Raw genomic sequence first — 21179 nt, forward strand, 5'->3', positions numbered from 1 at the left:
TGCATCGTGATCTGATTGAACCTGGCCCCTTGTCTCACTAATCTGGAAAACCCAGCACAAAATTGTTGCGTAATTGCGTCAGAGATTTTAGCCTCACAAATGTCCAAAAAACGAATGTTCCTAGTTACATGGCTGTGAAAATGCGCTGAAAACTATTTGTCTCAGTGCATCCAGGCTGTATCACACCCGGCTGTGATTGGGAGTCTCATAGGGTGGCGCACAATTGGCCCAGCATTGACCGAGTTTCCCCGTCGTTGTAAATAACAATTTGTTCTTAACTGACTTGCCTAGTTAAATAAAGGTTAAATAAAAAATAAAAGATGTCTTGTTCCACCTCTAGCATGAGACCATAATGACTAGTCAGTCATCTGCTTTGCTTTATCTTGGCCAGGTCGCAATTGTAAATGAGAACTTGTTCTCAACTTGCCTACCTGGTTAAATAAAGGTAAAATAAAAAAATAAAAAAATAAATCTCTTGGATGGCAACCCAATAGGTGAAAACATTCCCTGTACTGTGTCGCTCTCTGGTGGATGTCTGAGGTACAACAGGGGCCATCTCATAAGGCATTAGGTTAAATCCTCTGCTTATGTCGTATTGCAGGGGTTTAGTTCATCTTTTGCCATGCTAACACCTGTCCAGTCCTGCCTCCAAGTGTTAAATAAATACAAATGAAAAGATGTCTTGTTCCACCTCTAGCACGAGAAACCATAAAGACAAGTCATACAGGTATTTTTATTTTATTTATTTATTTCACCTTTATTTAACCAGGTAGGCAAGTTGAGAACACCTTTATTTAACCAGGTAGGCTAGTTGAGAACAAGTTCTCATTTACAATTGCGACCTGGCCAAGATAAAGCAAAGCAGTTCGACAGATAAAACGACATAGAGTTACACATGGAGTAAAAACAAACATACAGTCAATAATGCAGTATAAACAAGTCTATATACAATGTGAGCAAATGAGGTGAGAAGGGAGGTAAAGGCAAAAAAGGCCATGATGGCAAAGTAAATACAATATAGCAAGTAAAATACTGGAATGGTAGTTTTGCAATGGAAGAATGTGCAAAGTAGAAATAAAAATAATGGGGTGCAAAGGAGCAAAATAAATTAATTAATTAAATACAGTTGGGAAAGAGGTAGTTGTTTGGGCTAAATTATAGGTGGGCTATGTACAGGTGCAGTAATCTGTGAGCTGCTCTGACAGTTGGTGCTTAAAGCTAGTGAGGGAGATAAGTGTTTCCAGTTTCAGAGATTTTTGTAGTTCGTTCCAGTCATTGGCAGCAGAGAACTGGAAGGAGAGGCGGCCAAAGAAAGAATTGGTTTTGGGGGTGACTAGAGAGATATACCTGCTGGAGCGTGTGCTACAGGTGGGAGATGCTATGGTGACCAGCGAGCTGAGATAAGGGGGGACTTTACCTAGCAGGGTCTTGTAGATGACATGGAGCCAGTGGGTTTGGCGACGAGTATGAAGCGAGGGCCAGCCAACGAGAGCGTACAGGTCACAATGGTGGGTAGTATATGGGGCTTTGGTGATAAAACGGATTGCACTGTGATAGACTGCATCCAATTTGTTGAGTAGGGTATTGGAGGCTATTTTGTAAATGACATCGCCAAAGTCGAGGATTAGTAGGATGGTCAGTTTTACAAGGGTATGTTTGGCAGCATGAGTGAAGGATGCTTTGTTGCGAAATAGGAAGCCAATTCTAGATTTAACTTTGGATTGGAGATGTTTGATATGGGTCTGGAAGGAGAGTTTACGGTCTAACCAGACACCTAAGTATTTGTAGTTGTCCACGTATTCTAAGTCAGAGCCGTCCAGAGTAGTGATGTTGGACAGGCGGGTAGGTGCAGGTAGCGATCGGTTGAAGAGCATGCATTTAGTTTTACTTGTATTTAAGAGCAATTGGAGGCCACGGAAGGAGAGTTGTATGGCATTGAAGCGTGCCTGGAGGGTTGTTAACACAGTGTATTGACTTAAAGTGGTAAAAACCCATCATGCCTTTATAAGAGGCAGCCAGTCTGGAACAATCATGTATATGAACACTATAATTGCAAACGCTATGCATTGGCCAATGGGAAGCTTTGAAGCCAGAGTCCGCCATATTGGACTCAGGTGGAATTCTCCATAGGAATGAATGGAATCCTACATTATTTGAATGTAATGTTTCATGGCATCACAAACGTGCTCAATGGGTGACATGTCTGGTGAGTATGCAGGCCATGGCAGAACTGGGACATTTTTAGCTTCCAGGAATTGGGCACAGATCCTTGCGACATGGGACCATGTATTATCATGCTGAAACATAAGGTTGGAGGCGGATGAATGGTGCAACAATGGGCCTTAGGATCTCAAGGTATTTCTCTGCATTCAAATTACCATCAATAAAATAATTGTGTTTGTTGTCTGTAGCTTATGCCTGCTCATATCATAACCCCATGGGGTACTCTGCTCACAATGTTGACATCAGCAAACCCCTCACCCACATGACACCATACAAGCGGTCTGCCATCTGCCCAGTAAAAACCAGGATTCATCCATGAAGAGCACTTCCAGTAGTCGGTGAGCATTCGCCCACTGAAGTCAGTTACGACACTGAACAGCAGTCAGGTCAAGACCCTGGTGAGGACGAGCATGAAGTGGCTTATGGTAGAGAAATTAACATTCAATTATCTGGCAACAGCTCTGTACAGAATGAAGAGATGACAGGTGACAAGCTTAGGCCAAAATAAACCCATAGGAAGATTGGCCTTGAGATTTTAGAGCTCAAAACAGCTCGCATCACCTCTTCCTCCGGTAGTTGGAGAGGTCATCACTGTGCATTTCAGGAAGTCCACATCACATTTAGACAGGAAACAGACTTTGCACAGCACTCAAACCCCTCCTTGTGAGACATTTCTGCTGGGTGAGCTGTAGTAGTCTTCAGTCTCCTCTAGATGGCACCGTCGCATCAAGCCATATTCTCATACGCGTAAGAATCTTCCCATGGCCGGTGTCGCGACAACTAGCAGCCCGTAGACCACGATGACTATGCATTTTGAAACTATGCAGTTAAACTCAAATGACAAATAGTTTGTGTTACCATTATGACAGGGTAAGAATTGAACTAAGCTCATGAGGCGAGTAATATTTTGGAATTCAACAAAAACCACATTGTGTAGACTAAGCAGACTGCCATAGCAAAAACTCCTACACTTCAGCAATCCAGTTCCCCAATGACATCAAGACCAAAGAGGTTCCATATCTAACATTGGTATGCAAAACCATAAACCCAACCACAGAGGTTCCATCCATTGTTGGTCAAATGCAACCATGACCAGGTTTGAAAGAAGCACAGACAAGATTTCACCTTCTCCAAAAAATATTTATTAAACTGTGGGGGCAGCCTTCGGGGGCAACTTCGCAGCTGCAACCTGGGGAAGCAAATCAAAACAAGACATTTAGTGCTGCAGATTTGTTCAGAGGATACTTCAGTAGGCTCTCGATCTAACAAAGTAATGAGGCCCACATCACAATGGAATAAAACTTGGACATTGACTTCACTAGAACCCCACAGAAATGCCAGTCATGTCACGCCAACACATGTCATACCTAGCTCCTTGGGATAAAAACTATTTCTTAAGCCATCAAGCAAAGCGATGACACCACCATGTAACAGCCAGGGAGGGCCAGGTTAGTGCATCTAAATTCAGCTCATCACAAAGGACCAAGAGGGAGAAGCTGCACCATACGGTGGATTCAGTCAGCATGAAATGCCCTCTGCTTGTTTACCCTTGAATTGTCACACCGTTGTTCTTCTTATGCAGACAGATTGCTGCCGACAGGGGCTGAGCTGCTGTTTGTTTTTGCCACAAAAAAAAAAAACCTAAGACTGACACTCATTATGCAGGCTGTGAGGCTCAGGAGCAAAGTTAGAGAATATAGCTAGACCAAGGACAGCTGGCCTAATTCAAAATGCTTGGGCAACACTGTGCTAATGCTCTCATTACATGCACTGTGGGATGTTCTATCATCAAAGTGCAGGGTGACATGTTTTAGTGATGAAATAAACTTATTTTTTGCAACAAAACATGTTTGAGTCTACTTTTTAGGTAAGGGCCCACAGGCCTGATACGTTAAGGTACCGGTGAGCCTTGTGGATATAAAGCCTTTATTCCAGCCAGGCAAGGCAGCAGATAGCCTAGCGGTTAGAGCGACGGGCCGATAACTGAAATGTTACTAGTTTCGATTCCCCAAGCAGACTAGATCAAATCTTAAGGACAAAATAAGTCCCCCCTTCCCAATTTGACCAAATTATCCCACGGCTCCCCAGAAGAACAGTGTTTGGTTAATTTTGGTGGAGTAAAGAAAAGGGCCTCACCTGGCCAGCAATCCTGTCCAGATCTCTGGTTCCCTGGGCGGTTAGTCTGCGACCACTGCGAGACAAGAGGTTCAGTCGGTCAGCAACAGAACAAATTCAACAAATTTTATTGGTCACATGCGACGAATACAACCGGTGTAGACCTGACAATGAAATGCTTACAAGCCTTAAACCAACAATGCAGATAAGAGTGCAGCAGTAAAATAACAGTAGCAAGGTCATAGACAGGGGGTACCGGTACAGTCAATGTGCAGGGGCACCGGTTAGTCCAGGTAATATGTATACGCATAGATTAAACAGAGTAGCAGCGTAAAAGGGGGGCACAATGCAGATGGTTAGCTATTTGATTAGCTTTTCAGGGGTCTAATGGCTTTGGGGTAAAAGCTGTCGGACCAAGACTTGGCATGCAGTAACAGAACATGACTAGGGTGGCAACTAGAGGTCGACAGATTATGATTTCTCAACACCGATACCGATTATTGGATGACCCAAAAAGCCGATACCGGAAAAAAAAGGAAAAAAAGGCAGATAAAAAAAAATGTATTTATTTGTAATAATGACAATTAAAATAGGTGTTAATTCAGTATTGTTGTAACTTAATATAAATCAATAAAATCCATTTAGCCTCCAATAAATAATGAAACATGTTCAATTTGGTTTAAATAATGCAAAAACAAAGTGTTGGGAGAAGTAATATGTGCCATGTAAAAAGCTAACGTTTTAAGTTCCTTGCTCAGAACATGAGAACATATGAAAGTTGGTGGTTCCTTTTAACACGAGACTTCAATATTCCAAGGTAAGAGGTTTTATGTTGTAGTTAATATAGTATTTACAGGACTATTTCTCTATACCATTTGTATTTCATATACCTTTGACTATTGGATGTTCGTATAGGTACTATAGTATTGCCAGTGTAACAGTATAGCTTCCGTCCCTCTCCTCGCCCCAGCCTGGAACACATCGACAACAGCCACACTCGAAGCATCGTTACCCAGCGCTCCACAAAAGCCACGGCCCTCGCAGAGCAAGGGGGATAACTACTCCAAATCTTAAAGCGAGTGACATTTGAAACAGTATTAGCGCACACCCAGTTAACTAGCTAGCCATTTCACATTGGTTACACCAGCCATAAGGCTGATAGGCTTGAAGTTAAACATTTCCTAGGCCGTCATTGAAAATAAGAATGTGTTCTTAACTGACCTGCCTAGTTACATAAAAGTATTTAAAAAACAAAAAATATTTTTATTTTTTAAATAATCGGAAATTGGCACCCAAAAATACCAATTTCCGATTGTTATGAACACTTGAAATCGGCCCTAATTAATCGGCCATTCCGAGTAATCGGTCGACCTCTAGTGGCAACATCAACATCCCTTATACAGGTCGACTAACACCAGAGACGGGAACACTTTGGCAATGACACCACTACACAACCGCTATAAGATGAAGTGTGCCCAACCATGTGCAGAAAATGCTACAAAATCAATTACCAAATCTGAATGAGCCTGGTCAGAGCACAATAGTACATTTGTTATTTGCATGGAATCTGGATAATGAAATTGAGCACTTGTAAGATGCTTTGTCTGTATACAGTTTTGTTCAGTGGGCACAAAAAAGTTAAGGGGTGAAAAATGTTAGCAACACATTTGGTCTTTGTTAAGAGTTGCATGAAAACCGAATGTATAATCCACAACCCAGCGGTGCTCTGGGTCCAGGACTAGGTGACTAAAACAGCTCATATCTGGTGTTTCACTCGGTTCTCAATAGAAGTAGAAATGTAGGATCGGCTTGCTTTCCCTAATCCTAACCACAAGGACCAATGAGAATGTCAACCTTGGCTCAGTGTCTAGGAACATTCTAACCAGCGTGGTTCTACTCACCCGTTGGGGTTCTTCTCCACCATCTTCAGAAGCTCGAGGGCCTGCAGCACCTTGCGGGCCACGTTTTTGGAGCCAACACTGAAGTGGGCGGGACACACACCGTTCCTCTGGCGACCACCATAAATTTTGGTCATGGAGCCCACACCGGCACCCCCACGCAGGTACAGGTGGCGCACTGTGGAAGCTGGGAGGGAAGAAGAGGGGGTTAACACCACTGCTAGTCAGAGTCAGTGACCTTGTTCCATACTTCTGTACTAACAGTGAGGAAAATAATTTGGGGGCAATTTGGGTCTAATCCAATGCCAATAACAGGCTGGATCTACCATACTACACTAACAGCCTGAGCAGACAGGTAGTCTTGAAGGGAAGAATGTCAATGATCAAAATCATACCAGCTCTGGTGTAGAACCAGTTCTCGTCGCTGGGGGCCAGCTCCTTGTGTTTGGCCAGTTTGACAATGTCCACCCAATCTGGTACCTTCAGCTTTCCTGACCTGGAACAGGAAAAGCATGTTAGTCACTCAGAAAAGCTCAATGCATTCCTAAGCAAGAACGGAACATGGCTTCACATGTATGCAACTCACTTCTTCAGGAAAGCCGACAGGGCACGGACAAACTCCTGCTGGTTGACGTCTTTCACTGTGACACCAGGCATCTGCCAGAGAGGTAGAGAACTTCAGTATGAGGTACAATGCATGAATACTGGTAGTAGACTGCAACGAATGTCCTGGGTAGATTGAGGTCCTGAGCACATCCAATATGTAGCCTAGCTACTCAAGTAACTAACGTTATAGTTATGTGCAGGCGATAGGATGACTCGACCGCCCCAATAATCAGAAAAGTTAAACTGATGATTACACGTCTATACACTACTATTGCTAGTTTCTGTAAACATCACTACCTAGCTAACTAGTAAGATGTTTTAGTTGGCTAGCTAATTATAGAGGCTACCTACCTTCCTGTCAGAGTGGCGATTGAAAATATGCACATCGTGATAACATAAATCCCTCAGTGCAAAATCTTGAATGATCTGAAGTCCAATTTAAGCAAATAACTGATATCAAGGCATAGTTGGGCAAAAGTGCTCACCAACAAACCGGCTACCGTTAAATAAAATGTGATGGTAAATAACTGGCTGGAGTTAGCCACAACGCTAGCAATGAACCTCAGTATAACCCCGAGACCTGTAACCACATCAGAAATTCGAGGCAGAAATCCAGCCAGTTTAAGGATCACAAATCAACACCAGACGAGCGTAACACATTCAAATGGAAGACACCGTTAACGCAGATAACATAATTGTCTTGTCTAAAATGGACAAACAAAACGCGAAATGTTTAGGCCTCAACGCAGAGGAATGGGGGCAGCCATCACTGGAAGGTATGTGCGAGTGCCGCATGCAATTTTATATATGCTAAATCATCTACAGGACTCTGTAGATTTTCCGGAAAACACTGTATTTGTTAAATGATTGTTTAATGCATACGCGGTCAGTAATGGGAGAATAATTATCACGAAAATGTCATACAGTTGGTCAAATAAGGCCAGAGAACAGACATCCTTTACCTTGCTTGTGGACAGCGAGAGGAAGAGGGTAAGACGGGGTTTCCAGCCCGTGTTTAAACGGGCGGATCGCGTTCGTTCTCGCGAGATATGATCTCACCCTGTACGTCGGTATTTTCATCACAAGATGCCCTGTTGATGAATTTCTAGCCCAATCAGAGTAGAACCTGATGCATTTCAAAGCAGCTTGCAGTGCCCAAGGTTAAGGCTACATCACAATCAAAAGCCTTGAATTATGAAATTGTCTGCAAAAGAAGAGGCACGTGCCCTGGAGGCAGCAATAGGAATTAATTAGCCGTTTTTTGTGGTATATGGAAGTACTGTTTTATTGCATCAATAGAATACTAATATCTAATGTTACTATAGTCTGCACAGTGAATGCAATAACCAAGATGGTGTAATTCAAAATGATGTTTTTATTATAATAATAATCTTGCGACATATCCTGTCAGTATTTGAAGATCTGTGAAATGCATTGTAACCATATCTTATTCTTAATTATTCAGCTTTAATATTGCAGATAGATTGTGTCCTCCATCAATGTAATTGTCTGCATCATTTTCAATCCTCCATATCTTTGGGGTAAATATATAGATAAAATACATATATTTGTTTAAATATATATTTTCCTTATTTTTTTTTTCCCCTAACCCTACCATCCCTCCCCTAATTGGAGTAAACCAATGGACAACAACAATTTGGCTTCTACTTCCAGTTTATACATACTATATAAAACTATATCTTATTCTTATGGGATTTCTACAAATAGCCTACTGTCAGAGATCATGATCAAATTCCTTTGAATTCTGCAACAATCGTTCTTTATTAGCCATGGTACATGGGAACAATGACAAAACATGTGCAAAAAAAACCAATGCTGCTTAATTAGTTCTTATCCTAGAAATAGTTGTGGAAAAATAAATGTACTGCTGCCTGAAACAAGGCACAGTGAACATGGGCTCTTTTCACAGAACAATTCCCAAACCCTTCGGTAGATAAAGGCTTGCCCTCCCTGTCCCTCTCTTATTTTTCTCAATTGTTTTTCTCTGTTCATCATCTCTTCCATCAGCGCCATTATGTTTACACACGTTTGAGTGTCTGTGTGTGTGTGTGTGTGTGTGTGTGTGTGTGTGTGTGCATTTGCACATGTTCGGTTGACTTGAGTGTGTGTGTCTGCGAGTATATGTGTTAACTATAACCTTGGTCTTTTTTATTTACTGATTTACAATGCTTGTGGTGACCTTTGCACAGCTCAGGTGGAAAGGTCAGCACTGCTTCAACATTGACACAATTGATATGTTTGTATAGACACGACCAGGAGATAGGTGGGCAGAGAGGGTAATGACGGTTTATGAATGTGAGTTTATTCTGTCAGTCAGAGCAGAAGAATAGAGTGAGAGGAAGAGATAGGGAGGTAAAGAACGAGGGAAGGTTTACAGAGGACAGATTAGAACTGTCATAGACTTATATTTACATTTACATTTTAGTCATGTAGCAGACGCTTTTATCCAGATCTATACATCCCCAACATATCAGGTCATTTGGTATTTTCTCATTTATTCAACTGTTCTAAACAGCTATTTGGCATTTTATTAGGATCCCCATTAGCTGTTAGCAGCAGCAGCAGCTACTCTTCCTGGGGTCCACAAAATCACCATCTGTTCTCTATCCATTCTCCTTCCATTATATTCTCTCTCACATTTTCTGTCATCCATTGAGCTTCCTACTATCTGATCTAAAGCTCTGCCTGTGTAGTGTGGCTGTGCGTCGGTATGCTTGTGTTGTCTCTCAATGCTTAATTGATTAACAAAAGTAAATTAATCACATTGAAAGCGACCAGTCACAGATTCAAACCGAAGACAGCCACATAAGGTGGAATGAACTCCATTAATTATTTCAAGGCTCTTCAAGGAGCAGGACAGGAGACAACTGTATCAACTGATTATGCAGCTGTATAAAACGATTATTCCAGTCAGTCATAATTATTATGAAAACGGACAACTTGTCGTCTGGATGTCCTGAAAAGGTCAAACTCATTATTCTGAGGAGACAGGTGGCATATTACAGCGCTAAATCTGCTATTTCAATATCCAGACGCTTTGCTTTATTTGAGCCCATTGTTTGAAAATGTTCTGAAATTACCTGTCAATCACACTCGAGCAAGTTCACACCAATGTCTCCTGCTCTGTCTGTCTGCTGCAGTGTGTGATGTTAGCGGTCTGTTTCACAGAGCCTACCCTCTCTACACTGTGCTTGCATGGTGCTCACATCCTCTGTCACGTCCTGACCTTAGTTCCTTTTTTATGTCTCTATTTTGGTTTGGTCAAGGCGTGAGTTGGGGTGGGCATTCTATGTTTTCATTCAATGTTTTGTTCTGTGTGTTGTATTTCTATGTGTTTGACCTGGTAGGCTACCTAAGTATGGTTCTCAATCAGAGACAACGATTGACAGCTGCCTCTGATTGGGAACCATACTTAGGTAGCCTGTTCCCACCTGTGTTTGTGGGTAGTTGCTTTCTGTTTTATGTTGTTCACCTTACAGGACTGGTTTGTGTCGTTCACGCTCCTTGTTGTTTTTTGTCATTCAGTGTTCAGTTTATTTAATAAAATTTACTATGAACACTTACCACGCTGCGTGTTGGTCCGATGATTCCTATTCCTCATCATCAGATGAAGAGGAGAGCCGTTACAGAACTACCCACCACCAAAGGACCAAGCAGCGTGGAAGAATGGACTCCTGGACATGGGAGGAAATCTTGGACGGCAAGGCACAGCCGGGAGAGTATCGTCGTCCTAAAGAGGAGCTGGAGGCAGCCAAAGCGGAGCGGTGATGCTACGAGGAGTTGGCTTGAGGAAAAGTGCACGAGAGGCAGCCCCAGAATTTTTTTGGGGGGGGAGATTGGCGGAGTCAGGTAGGAGACCTGAGCCAACTCCCCGTGCTTACCAGGTTGAGCGTCGTACTGGTCAGGCACCGTGTTATGCGGTGGAGCGCACGGTGTCTCCAGTGCACGTTCACAGCCCAGTACGTTACATCGCAGCTCCTCATATCGGCCAGGCTAGAGTGGGCATCGAGCCAGGAGAGATGAAGCTGGCTCAGCGCAACTGGTCTCCAGTGCGTCTTCTCGGCCCGGGTTATATGGCACCAGCCCTACGCACGGTGTCCCCGGTTCGCCAGCACAGCCCAGTGCGGCCTGTTCCAACTCTCCGCATTTGCCGGGCTACAGGGGGTATCCAACCAGGACGGGTTGTGCAGGCTCGTTGCTCGAGACCTACAGTGCGCCTCCACGGCCCAGTTCATCCGGTGCCTCGGCCAAGGAAGAGGACGCCTGTAGGTCTCCCGAGCCTGGTGAGTCCTGTGCCTGCTCCCAGAACCAAGTCTCCCTCCAGTCCGGCGCCGCCAGAGCCTCCCGCCTGTCCGGTGCCCGCTGTAAGGGTCCCCAGTCCGGGGTCGGCGGCGAAGGTCGCCACTCCAGAGGCGCCACCTAAGTGGGCCAAGACTAAGGTGGAGTGGGGTCTACGTCCCGCACCAGAGCCGCCACCGCGGTGAAAGGCCCACCCAGACCCTCCCCTATAGATTCAGGTTTTGCGGCCGGAGACCGCACCTTTGGGGGGGGGGGGGGGGGGGGTACTGTCACCTCCTGGCATTAGTTCCTTTTTTGTCTCTATTTTGGTTTGGTCAGGGCGTGAGTTGGGGTGGGCATTCTTTGTTTTCGTTCTGTGTGTTGTATTTCTATGTGTTTGGCCTGGTATGGTTCCCAATCAGAGGCAGCTGTCAATCGTTGTCTCTGATTGAGAACCATACTTAGGTAGCCTGTTCCCAACTGTGTTTGTGGGTAGTTGCTTTCTGTTTTGTGTTTTTCACCCTACAGGACTGTTTCGTGTCGTTCACTCTCTTTGTTTTTTGTCGTTCAGTTTATTTAATAAAATTTACTATGAACACTTACCACGCTGCGTGTTGGTCCGATGATTCCTGATCATCAGACAGAGGAGAGGCGTTACATCCTCAGTGTGAGTGCTCTGTCAGGTCCAGTCTACGCTGACCTTTTCACTCTCCAAGTACCTGTACAGGTCTCCAATACAATACCTCGAAAAAATATCTAACAATCTCTCCCCTTCAACTTCCTGCCTCTGCGTCTCCCTTTTCATTTATTTTTCCTTTACTCTGTCCTCCCACTACTCGCTTTTCTCAATCAATCTTTCTCTTTTAGACACCCCACTCACTCTCTCCATTCTTGCCCCCTTTCTTCTCAAACTATTGCAGTTGTCTTTTTTTTATGTCCCAGGTAAATTGACTGAGAATGCTTCCTCATGTGCCCAATAATGTTTCTACCATATTTTGTGCAGCTACCATGTTGTGCTGCTGCCTTGTTGTTTTGCTACTATGCTGTGTTGTCATGTGTTGCTGCCATGCTCAATCACATTTATTTATAAAGCACTTTTTACATCAGCTGATGTCACAAAGTTCTATACAGAAATCCAGCCTAAAACCCCAGACAGGAAAGCAATGCAGATGTAGAAGCACTGTGGCTAGGAAACACTCCCTTTAAAGGCAGGAACCTAGGAAGAACCCTAGAGAGGAACCAGGCTCTGAGGGGTGGCCAGTCCTCTACGGGCTGTGCCGGGTGGTGAATATAACAGTACATGGCCAAGATGTTCATAGATGATGTTCATAGATGACCAGCAGCTCCCTTTAAAGGCCCGGAGACGGGCACACCGTGCACCACTCCCTAGCATTCTTCTTGCCAATGTCCAGTCTCTTGACAACAAGGTTGATGAAATCCGAGCAAGGGTAGCATTCCAGAGGGAAATCAGAGACTGTAATGTTCTTTGCTTCACGGAAACGTGGCTCACCGGAGAGACGCTATCCGAAGTGGTGCAGCCAACGGGTTTCTCCACGCATCGCGCCGACAGAAACAAACATCTTTCTGGTAAGAAGAGGGGTGGGGGCGTATGCCTTATGGCCAACGTGACATGGTGTGATGAAAGAAACATACAGTAACTCAAATCCTTCTGTTCACCTGATTTAGAATTCCTCACAATCAAATGTAGACCGCATTATCTGCCAAGAGAATTCTCTTCGATTATAATCACAGCCGTATATATCCCCCCCCAAGCAGACACATCGATGGCTCTGAACGAACTTTATTTAACTCTCTGCAAACTGGAAACAATTTATCCGGAGGCTGCATTCATTGTAGCTGGGGATTTTAACAAGGCTAATCTGAAAACAAGACTCCCTAAATTTTATCAGCATATCGATTGCACAACCAGGGGTGGAAAGACCTTGGATCATTGTTACTCTAACTTCCGCGACGCATATAAGGCCCTGCCCCGCCCCCCTTTCGGAAAAGCTGACCACGACTCCATTTTGTTGATCCCTGCCTACAGACAGAAACTAAAACAAGAGGCTCCCACGCTGAGGTCTGTCCAACGCTGGTCCGACCAAGCTGACTCCACACTCCAAGACTGCTTCCATCACGTGGACTGGGAGATGTTTCGTATTGCGTCAGATAACAACATTGACGAATACGCTGATTCGGTGTGCGAGTTCATTAGAACGTGCGTTGAAGATGTCGCTCCCATAGCAACGATTAAAACATTCCCTAACCAGAAACCGTGGATTGATGGCAGCATTCGTGTGAAACTGAAAGCGCGAACCACTGCTTTTAATCAGGGCAAGGTGTCTGGTAACATGACCGAATACAAACAGTGCAGCTATTCCCTCCGCAAGGCTATCAAACAAGCTAAGCGCCAGTACAGAGACAAAGTAGAATCTCAATTCAACGGCTCAGGCACAAGAGGCATGTGGCAGGGTCTACAGTCAATCACGGACTACAGGAAGAAATCCAGCCCAGTCACGGACCAGGATGTCTTGCTCCCAGGCAGACTAAATAACTTTTTTGCCCGCTTTGAGGACAATATTGTGCCACTGACACGGCCTGCAACGAAAACATGCGGTCTCTCCTTCACTGCAGCCGAGGTGAGTAAGACATTTAAACGTGTTAACCCTCGCAAGGCTGCAGGCCCAGACGGCATCCCCAGCCGCGCCCTCAGAGCATGCGCAGACCAGCTGGCCGGTGTGTTTACGGACATATTCAATCAATCCCTATACCAGTCTGCTGTTCCCACATGCTTCAAGAGGGCCACCATTGTTCCTGTTCCCAAGAAAGCTAAGGTAACTGAGCTAAACGACTACCGCCCCGTAGCACTCACATCCGTCATCATGAAGTGCTTTGAGAGACTAGTCAAGGACCATATCACCTCCACCCTACCTGACACCCTAGACCCACTCCAATTTGCTTACCGCCCAAATAGGTCCACAGACGATGCAATCTCAACCACACTGCACACTGCCCTAACCCATCTGGACAAGAGGAATACCTATGTGAGAATGCTGTTCATCGACTACAGCTCGGCATTCAACACCATAGTACCCTCCAAGCTCGTCATCAAGCTCGAGACCCTGGGTCTCGACCCCGCCCTGTGCAACTGGGTACTGGACTTCCTGACGGGCCGCCCCCAGGTGGTGAGGGTAGGCAACAACATCTCCACCCCTCTGATCCTCAACACTGGGGCCCCACAAGGGTGCGTTCTGAGCCCTCTCCTGTACTCCCTGTTTACCCACGACTGCGTGGCCACGCACGCCTCCAACTCAATCATCAAGTTTGCGGACGACACAACAGTGGTAGGCTTGATTACCAACAACGACGAGACGGCCTACAGGGAGGAGGTGAGGGCCCTCGGAGTGTGGTGTCAGGAAAATAACCTCACACTCAACATCAACAAAACTAAGGAGATGATTGTGGACTTCAGGAAACAGCAGAGGGAACACCCCCCTATCCACATCGATGGAACAGTAGTGGAGAGGGTAGCAAGTTTTAAGTTCCTTGGCATACACATCACAGACAAACTGAATTGGTCCACTCACACAGACAGCATCGTGAAGAAGGCGCAGCAGCGCCTCTTCAACCTCAGGAGGCTGAAGAAATATGGCTTGTCACCAAAAGCACTCACAAACTTCTACAGATGCACAATCGAGAGCATCCTGGCGGGGTGTATCACCGCCTGGTATGGCAACTGCACCGCCCTCAACCGTAAGGCTATCCAGAGGGTAGTGAGGTCTGCACAACGCATCACCGGGGGCAAACTACCTGCCCTCCAGGACACCTACACCACCCGATGCTACAGGAAGGCCATAAAGATCATCAAGGACATCAACCACCCGAGCCACTGCCTGTTCACCCCGCTGTCATCCAGAAGGCGAGGTCAGTACAGGTGCATCAAAGCTGGGACCGAGAGACTGAAAAACAGCTTCTATCTCAAGGCCATCAGACTGTTAAACAGCCACCACTAACATTGAGTGGCTGCTGCCAACACACTGTCAATGACACTGACTCAACTCCAGCCACTTTAATAATGGGAATTGATGGGAAATTATGTAAATATATCACTAGCCACTTTAAACAATGCTACCTTATATAATGTTACTTACCCTACATTATTCATCTCATATACATATGTATATACTGTACTCTATATCATCGACTGCATCCTTATGTAATACATGTATCACTAGCCACTTTAACTATGCCACTTTGTTTACATACTCATCTCATATGTTATACTGTACTCGATATCATCTACTGTATCTTGCCTATGCTGCTTTGTACCATCACTCATTCATATATCCTTATGTACATATTCCTTATCCCCTTACACTGTGTATAAGACAGTAGTTTTTTTGGAATTGTTAGTTAGATTACTTGTTCGTTATTACTGCATTGTCGGAACTAGAAGCACAAGCATTTCGCTACACTCGCATTAACATCTGCTAACCATGTGTATGTGACAAATAAAATTTGATTTGATTTTTTAAAATAATAATCACAGTGGTTGTAGAGGGTGCAACAGGTCAGTTGGCTTTTCATAGCTGAGCATTCAGAGTTCGAGACAGCAGGTGCGATAGTGAGAGTTGGTCGAAAACAGGACCAGGTAGCACGACCGGTGAACAGGCCAGGGTTCCAGAGCCGCAGGCAGAACAGTTGAAACTGTAGCAGCAGCACGACCAGTTGGACTGGGGACAGCTAGGAGTCATCAGGCCAGATAGTCCTGAGGCATGGTCCTAGGGCTCAGGTCCTCTGGGAGGGGAGAGCGAGAGAATTAGAAGGAGCATACTTAATTAACTTCACACAGGACACTGGATAAGACAGGAAAATTACACCAGATATAACAGACTGACCCTAGTCCCCCGACACATAAACTATTGCAGCATAGATACTGGAGGCTGAGACAGGAGGGGTCGGGAGACACTGTGGCCCTGTCCGACAATATCCCCGGACAGGGCCAACCAGGCAGGATATAACCCCACCCACTTTGTCTTAGGTCTCTCTTAATGTAGTGTTGTGGTGTTTCTCTTGTTGTGATGTTTGTTTTGTCCTATATATTTGTATTATAATTTCCCCTGTCCCCGCAGGAGGCCTTTTGCCTTCTGGTAGGCCGTCATTGTGAATAAGAATTTGTTCTTTAACTGACTTGCCTAGTTAAATAAAGGTAAAAACATAATAATAATAATTTACACCTGGAATTTAATAATTTAATTCACCTAGAAGCCAGTTTGATCGGAGAGCAGGGGATGAAAGAGCCAATTGTTCAATGGTAATAATTAGCTAGGGAGCCATGATAGGACATCCACTGTTGGGACAAGTGCAGAAGGAACTTTGAATGATCTCTTAGAGATACTCTAGGTTTGACACCTCAACCAGTTTCACTCTTGTCTTCCCCTCTCGTTTTCCTCTGCTACCTCCCCCACCTGTTTGTCTCTGTCCCCCTCTTAGGTTCAGCCATGGAGCACATGTGGCTGAACTCGGTGAGTCAGTGTGTGGTATCTGTGTCGGTGATCGTGGTGAGTGTGAGGATGTCTATGGGTGGTGGTGGGATGGAGGAGGATGGAGGAGGCCAGGGTGGAGGTGGTCATACCCGGAGCAGAAGTGTTTCTGCCTGCCTGAAGTTGTGTCTGGGCTGAGTGGGGGCAGTGGGGGGTGCGGTGGGGGTTCCTGTCTCTGTGCTGCTGAACCTGAGGAGTCCCCAGTGCCTGTACACCTGCATCACCCTGGTGTGCTGTTCTCTGCTGGTCAGGCAGTTCACTGTCTGCCTGCTGCTGCTCATGACCCTCAACTCCCACCTGAAGCACCGCATGGGGAGCAGGTGAGTCAGAGAGAGGGGGTTAAAAAGTACCAAAGCTAAATCAAGTGCACTTGAAAGAATTTGCCAAATGTTCTCAGGACTGCACTCTAGACCAGGAGTATTCAACCGGAGTTCTGACAAAAATATAAAAAGAACCAAAAAGTGGAACAAATATATATTTGTATGAATAACGCTAGAAACAACAGAATAAACAATTGTATTATTACATACAGTAGAAAACATGAGTAAATCTTATTTCTAATGATGATGACTTTATTTCACTCATTGGAGCTCATTACACTCATTGGAGCTCATTACACTCATTGGGAAGGATGGGCAAAAATTACTAACTACACAATACAATTACAAAATACCATAAAGATCAATGTATCAAAGTAAACTACCAAATACATTTGAAATCTATTTAAAGACATATTTCAAATACATGTAACAGAAATACTGCCCATCTCTGCTGACTGGAGTATCTGACATAGGGTTTGAAAAGTACGGGTCACAGAAAGTGCAACTGGTTGCTGGTATGCTTTCTTGACTTGGATATACATTTTGACAACAAGTTTTACCTTTTTTTAACCAGCTAAACAGCTACTTTTAGCAAAAATGTGTTTGGAGTTACCTTTGTTTAGCTAATAGGCTATGTTAGTGTTTATACTTCCAATTATAATGTGGGGAGTTAAAAAATAATGAAAAACTGACAACCAAATCTATTCATTTTAAAATGTTGGTTAAGGTTACTTCTCCTCGCCATTATCATTCACGTGATGATAAGACAAGATGTGAAAAATGCATTTTTGGCTAACATAAGATGGGGGTCTCTAGGTCACCAGTTTTCCTCTGCGGGGGTCCCTGGGTAAACAAGGTTGAAGACCCCTGCTCTAGAGCATCAGTGTATGCTGGTTTAATTTGACCCACTGGGTTATCTCTCTGTTTCAGGTACAATTCACTGGTGACACGTCGGCGGTCCCTGTTTCTGGTCATGCTGTGCTGGGGGGCCTCTGTTCTCTCCGCATTTGCCCAGTTCATCGGCTGGAACATCCTGGACACCTGGGGAGGGGAAGAGGGATGGCTGGATGGGCCGGGGCTGGACGGGCATCCCCCCAGGTAACTGGACCTCCCCTCCTCCCCGTCCGATGCCTCCCAAGTACAACCAGGACCGCTCTGTGATCGGGAAGTACCTCCCTTACGGCGGCTTCCTGTCCAAGTTCTACGTGGAGGATCTCCATAACTTCACCTATGCAGAGATCCATGGGAGCCACTGGGGGGTGTGTGCCCCCGACACTGTCCTCAGCCCCCAGTTCCTGGTCTATGTCTATGGGGTGACCGTCTTCCTGCTCCCCCTAATGTGCCTGCTGGCCATTTACCTAGATCTGGTCTGTGTGATGCCCAGACAGGACCCTGATGGTCCGGGCTCTGTCCCCCCAAAACGCAGCTCTCCCTGTGCCCACTCTCTGGGCCTCTCCCTCTGCCTCCTTGTCCTCCTGTGCCTGCCCCTTCACATCACCCACTCCCTCCTGCTTTTCTCCCCAGGCACATTGCCCCCGACCTGGGCTTTCCCGCTGGTCTCTCTCCTGTCGCAGCTCTACGGTCTGGTCGCCCTCTCCTCTTCACCATTCCCATACAACGGGTGGGGGCCAAGCAGGCCCTCCTGCCTCTGCCCCACCTGGCCCCCACAGGGGGTAAGACGGTGGGCAGATCACGTTGTTACAACACCAGCATTCTCATCTCATATGTTCTAATTCACTATCTTAGGCTCTGTTTACACACATGTCTAATATGGTAATACATCGAAATTGCTGAACATCCAATTTCCCTGGAGGTTTGCCCACAAACATAAGTTCCAATCATTGTGTGTAAACAGCGCCATGTATCATTGTGTGATTCACAAGGAGCTTCTTTGGGTATGTTTCCCCATATATATTCATCAACCTGTCAGTAGCACATACTAGACGTTAATTAGTTTTTCACACACTGTGCTGTTTAATTATTGAGTCCCATATCAAATAAGGTCACTAACCAGGCTTACATCCAACCTTTTTATGCTGTGTAAAGTACATTTCAGATAAAAAAGGTCAAGACAGGCCTGATGGAAACATCTAATTTGTCAGTAGACGTTCCAAATGTCAGCCAAACAAAATACGCTAGACAAGCTGGGATCTTTTTGTGTCGGTAAAATTAATTATGTGAGAAATAGCCGAGGAAATGCCTTTGCGCGCAAATATTTATATAATAATCATCATACTGAAGTAAACGTGGAGTCACAAGATGACATGGTGTGTGGTCCTTCCACTACGACTCAGGAAACCATGTAGTTTATTAGGCTACAGATTGAATTAATTATGATGAAATTCACAGGGTTGTGAAAATGCAAGGAGATGAACTTGATGCTCCTTTACAATAAATATTGAGGTTCTCATTCTGCCATTTGACAAATTAAAATAATCTTGCTCTTTTATCCATAATAATCTCATCAACCACACTGTATCTGTCAGCTGTTGTCTAGGGTGCAATTGCCAAGACCAGAGTGAGCATATTTGCTATATAACGCAAACATTTTTGTGACTAAACCCTCAGTAGAGTTGAAAATGCGATTAAAACCAATGTTTTATTCAGTACTTGGGAATTGAACTGCAAAAGTGTTGTATGTGTACTACATCATCATGCACAGTCTTTTATCAGCAGCAAGTTCATTTGTTGGAAACACATTGCGCATATTGTTTTAATGCGGATTTTAGAATATTCACACAAAAATCTGTCGCCAATGGGATGGAAACATAGCTACCGAGAGAGAAAATATCACGCAACAGACTTCTCATCTCACACTGATCCAGAACTAAGCCTGTGACTAGATCAGGATATGTCTGCATTGTAACATGCCTTCTGCTGCTGCTGCTGCTGGGGATGCTATAGATCTGGCTTTGATCGTGTTTAATTAAACACACAGTAATAACAGCATGGTTGGTCCGGCGACACCCTCATAATTATAGCAGAGAAATGCTCTTCATGGCTGTTTTGATTTACTGAGTAAATCTAACACTCTCCTTAAATAAAAGGCCTTGCTCTAACTAATTGGATTGTTCATCTTCAGGCCACGTTGGTGTGAAAAAGGATGCACTTATGCACATGCACTCTCTCTCTATCTTTCTCTCTCAATTCAATGTTCAATTTGGGGGGTTTATTGGCATGGGGGGGGGGGATTTGGGGGGGATTATTGGCATATGTATACATATGGAGATGTACCTGTGGATGTATTTCAAGGCCTACCTTCAAACTCAGTGCCCCTTTGCTTGACATCATGGGAAAATCAAAAGAAATCAGCCAAGACCTAAAAAAAAAATTGTAGACCTCCACAAGTCTGGTTCATCCTTGGGAGCAATTTCCAAATGCCTGAAGGTGCCAAGTTCATCTGCACAAACAATAGTACACAAGTATAAACATCATGGGACCAAGCAGCCGTCATACCGCTCAGGACGGGAAACTTTTGGAAGGATAATATTGATGGGGATTCTAAAGCTGACGGAGAAGACTGATCAGAGATGCAGCCAAGAGGCCCATGATCACTCTGGATGAACTGCAGAGATCTACAGCTGAGGTGGGAGACTCTGTCCATAGGACAACAATCAGTCGTATATTGCACAAATCTGGCCTTTATGGAAGAGTGGCAAGAAAGCAATTTCTTAAAGATATCCATAAAAAGTGTTGTTTAAAGTTTGCCACAAGCCACCTGGGAGACACACCAAACATGTGGAAGAAGGTGCTCTGGTCAGATGAAACCAAAATTGAACTTTTTGGCAACAATGCAAAACGTTATGTTTGGCGTAAAAGCAACACAGAACACACCATCCCCACATCACCCTGAACACACCATCCCCACTGTCAAACATGGTGGTGGCAGCATCATGGTTTGGGCCTGCTTTTCTTCAGCAGGGACAGGGAAGATGGTTAAAATTGATGGGAAGATGGATGGAGCCAAATACAGGACCATTCTGGAAGAAAACCTGATGGAGTCTGCAAAAGACCTGAGACTGGGACGGAGATTTGTCTTCCAACAAGACAATGATCCAAAACATAAAGCAAAATCTACAATGGAATGGTTCAAAAATAAACATATCCAGGTGTTAGAATGACCAAGTCAAAGTCCAGACCTGAATCCAATCGAGAATCTGTGGAAAGAACTGAAA

At 44.7% G+C, this 21179-nt stretch overlaps 1 protein-coding gene across 1 annotated transcript; it reads right to left on the reverse strand.

Annotated features, from left to right (window-relative positions):
* Positions 1-3342: 3342 nt before the first annotated feature.
* LOC109906755 (40S ribosomal protein S19) lies at positions 3343-8059 on the reverse strand. The gene is made up of 6 exons (XM_020504620.2): positions 7805-8059; positions 6823-6893; positions 6632-6732; positions 6240-6423; positions 4360-4414; positions 3343-3412 (listed from the first exon to the last, which is right to left on the reverse strand). The coding sequence occupies exons 2-6, from the start codon at positions 6891-6893 to the stop codon at positions 3368-3370; spliced, it is 456 nt and encodes a 151-aa protein (XP_020360209.1). The 5' UTR covers positions 7805-8059; the 3' UTR covers positions 3343-3367.
* Positions 8060-21179: the final 13120 nt, after the last annotated feature.

This window comes from Oncorhynchus kisutch, linkage group LG2, assembly GCF_002021735.2.
Source record: "Oncorhynchus kisutch isolate 150728-3 linkage group LG2, Okis_V2, whole genome shotgun sequence".
Lineage (NCBI taxonomy): Eukaryota > Metazoa > Chordata > Actinopteri > Salmoniformes > Salmonidae > Oncorhynchus > Oncorhynchus kisutch.

Excerpts from the sequence above, each read along its gene's own strand:
- LOC109906755 (XM_020504620.2), bottom strand. The coding sequence starts at position 6,893 with ATGCCTGGTGTCACAGTGAAAGACGTCAACCAGCAGGAGTTTGTCCGT. Across the intron at positions 6,424-6,631 it reads CTGGTTCTACACCAGAGCTG|CTTCCACAGTGCGCCACCTG; the intron begins GTATGATTTTGA and ends CTTCCCTCCCAG. Across the intron at positions 4,415-6,239 it reads GTGGAGAAGAACCCCAACGG|TGGTCGCAGACTAACCGCCC; the intron begins GTGAGTAGAACC and ends CTTGTCTCGCAG.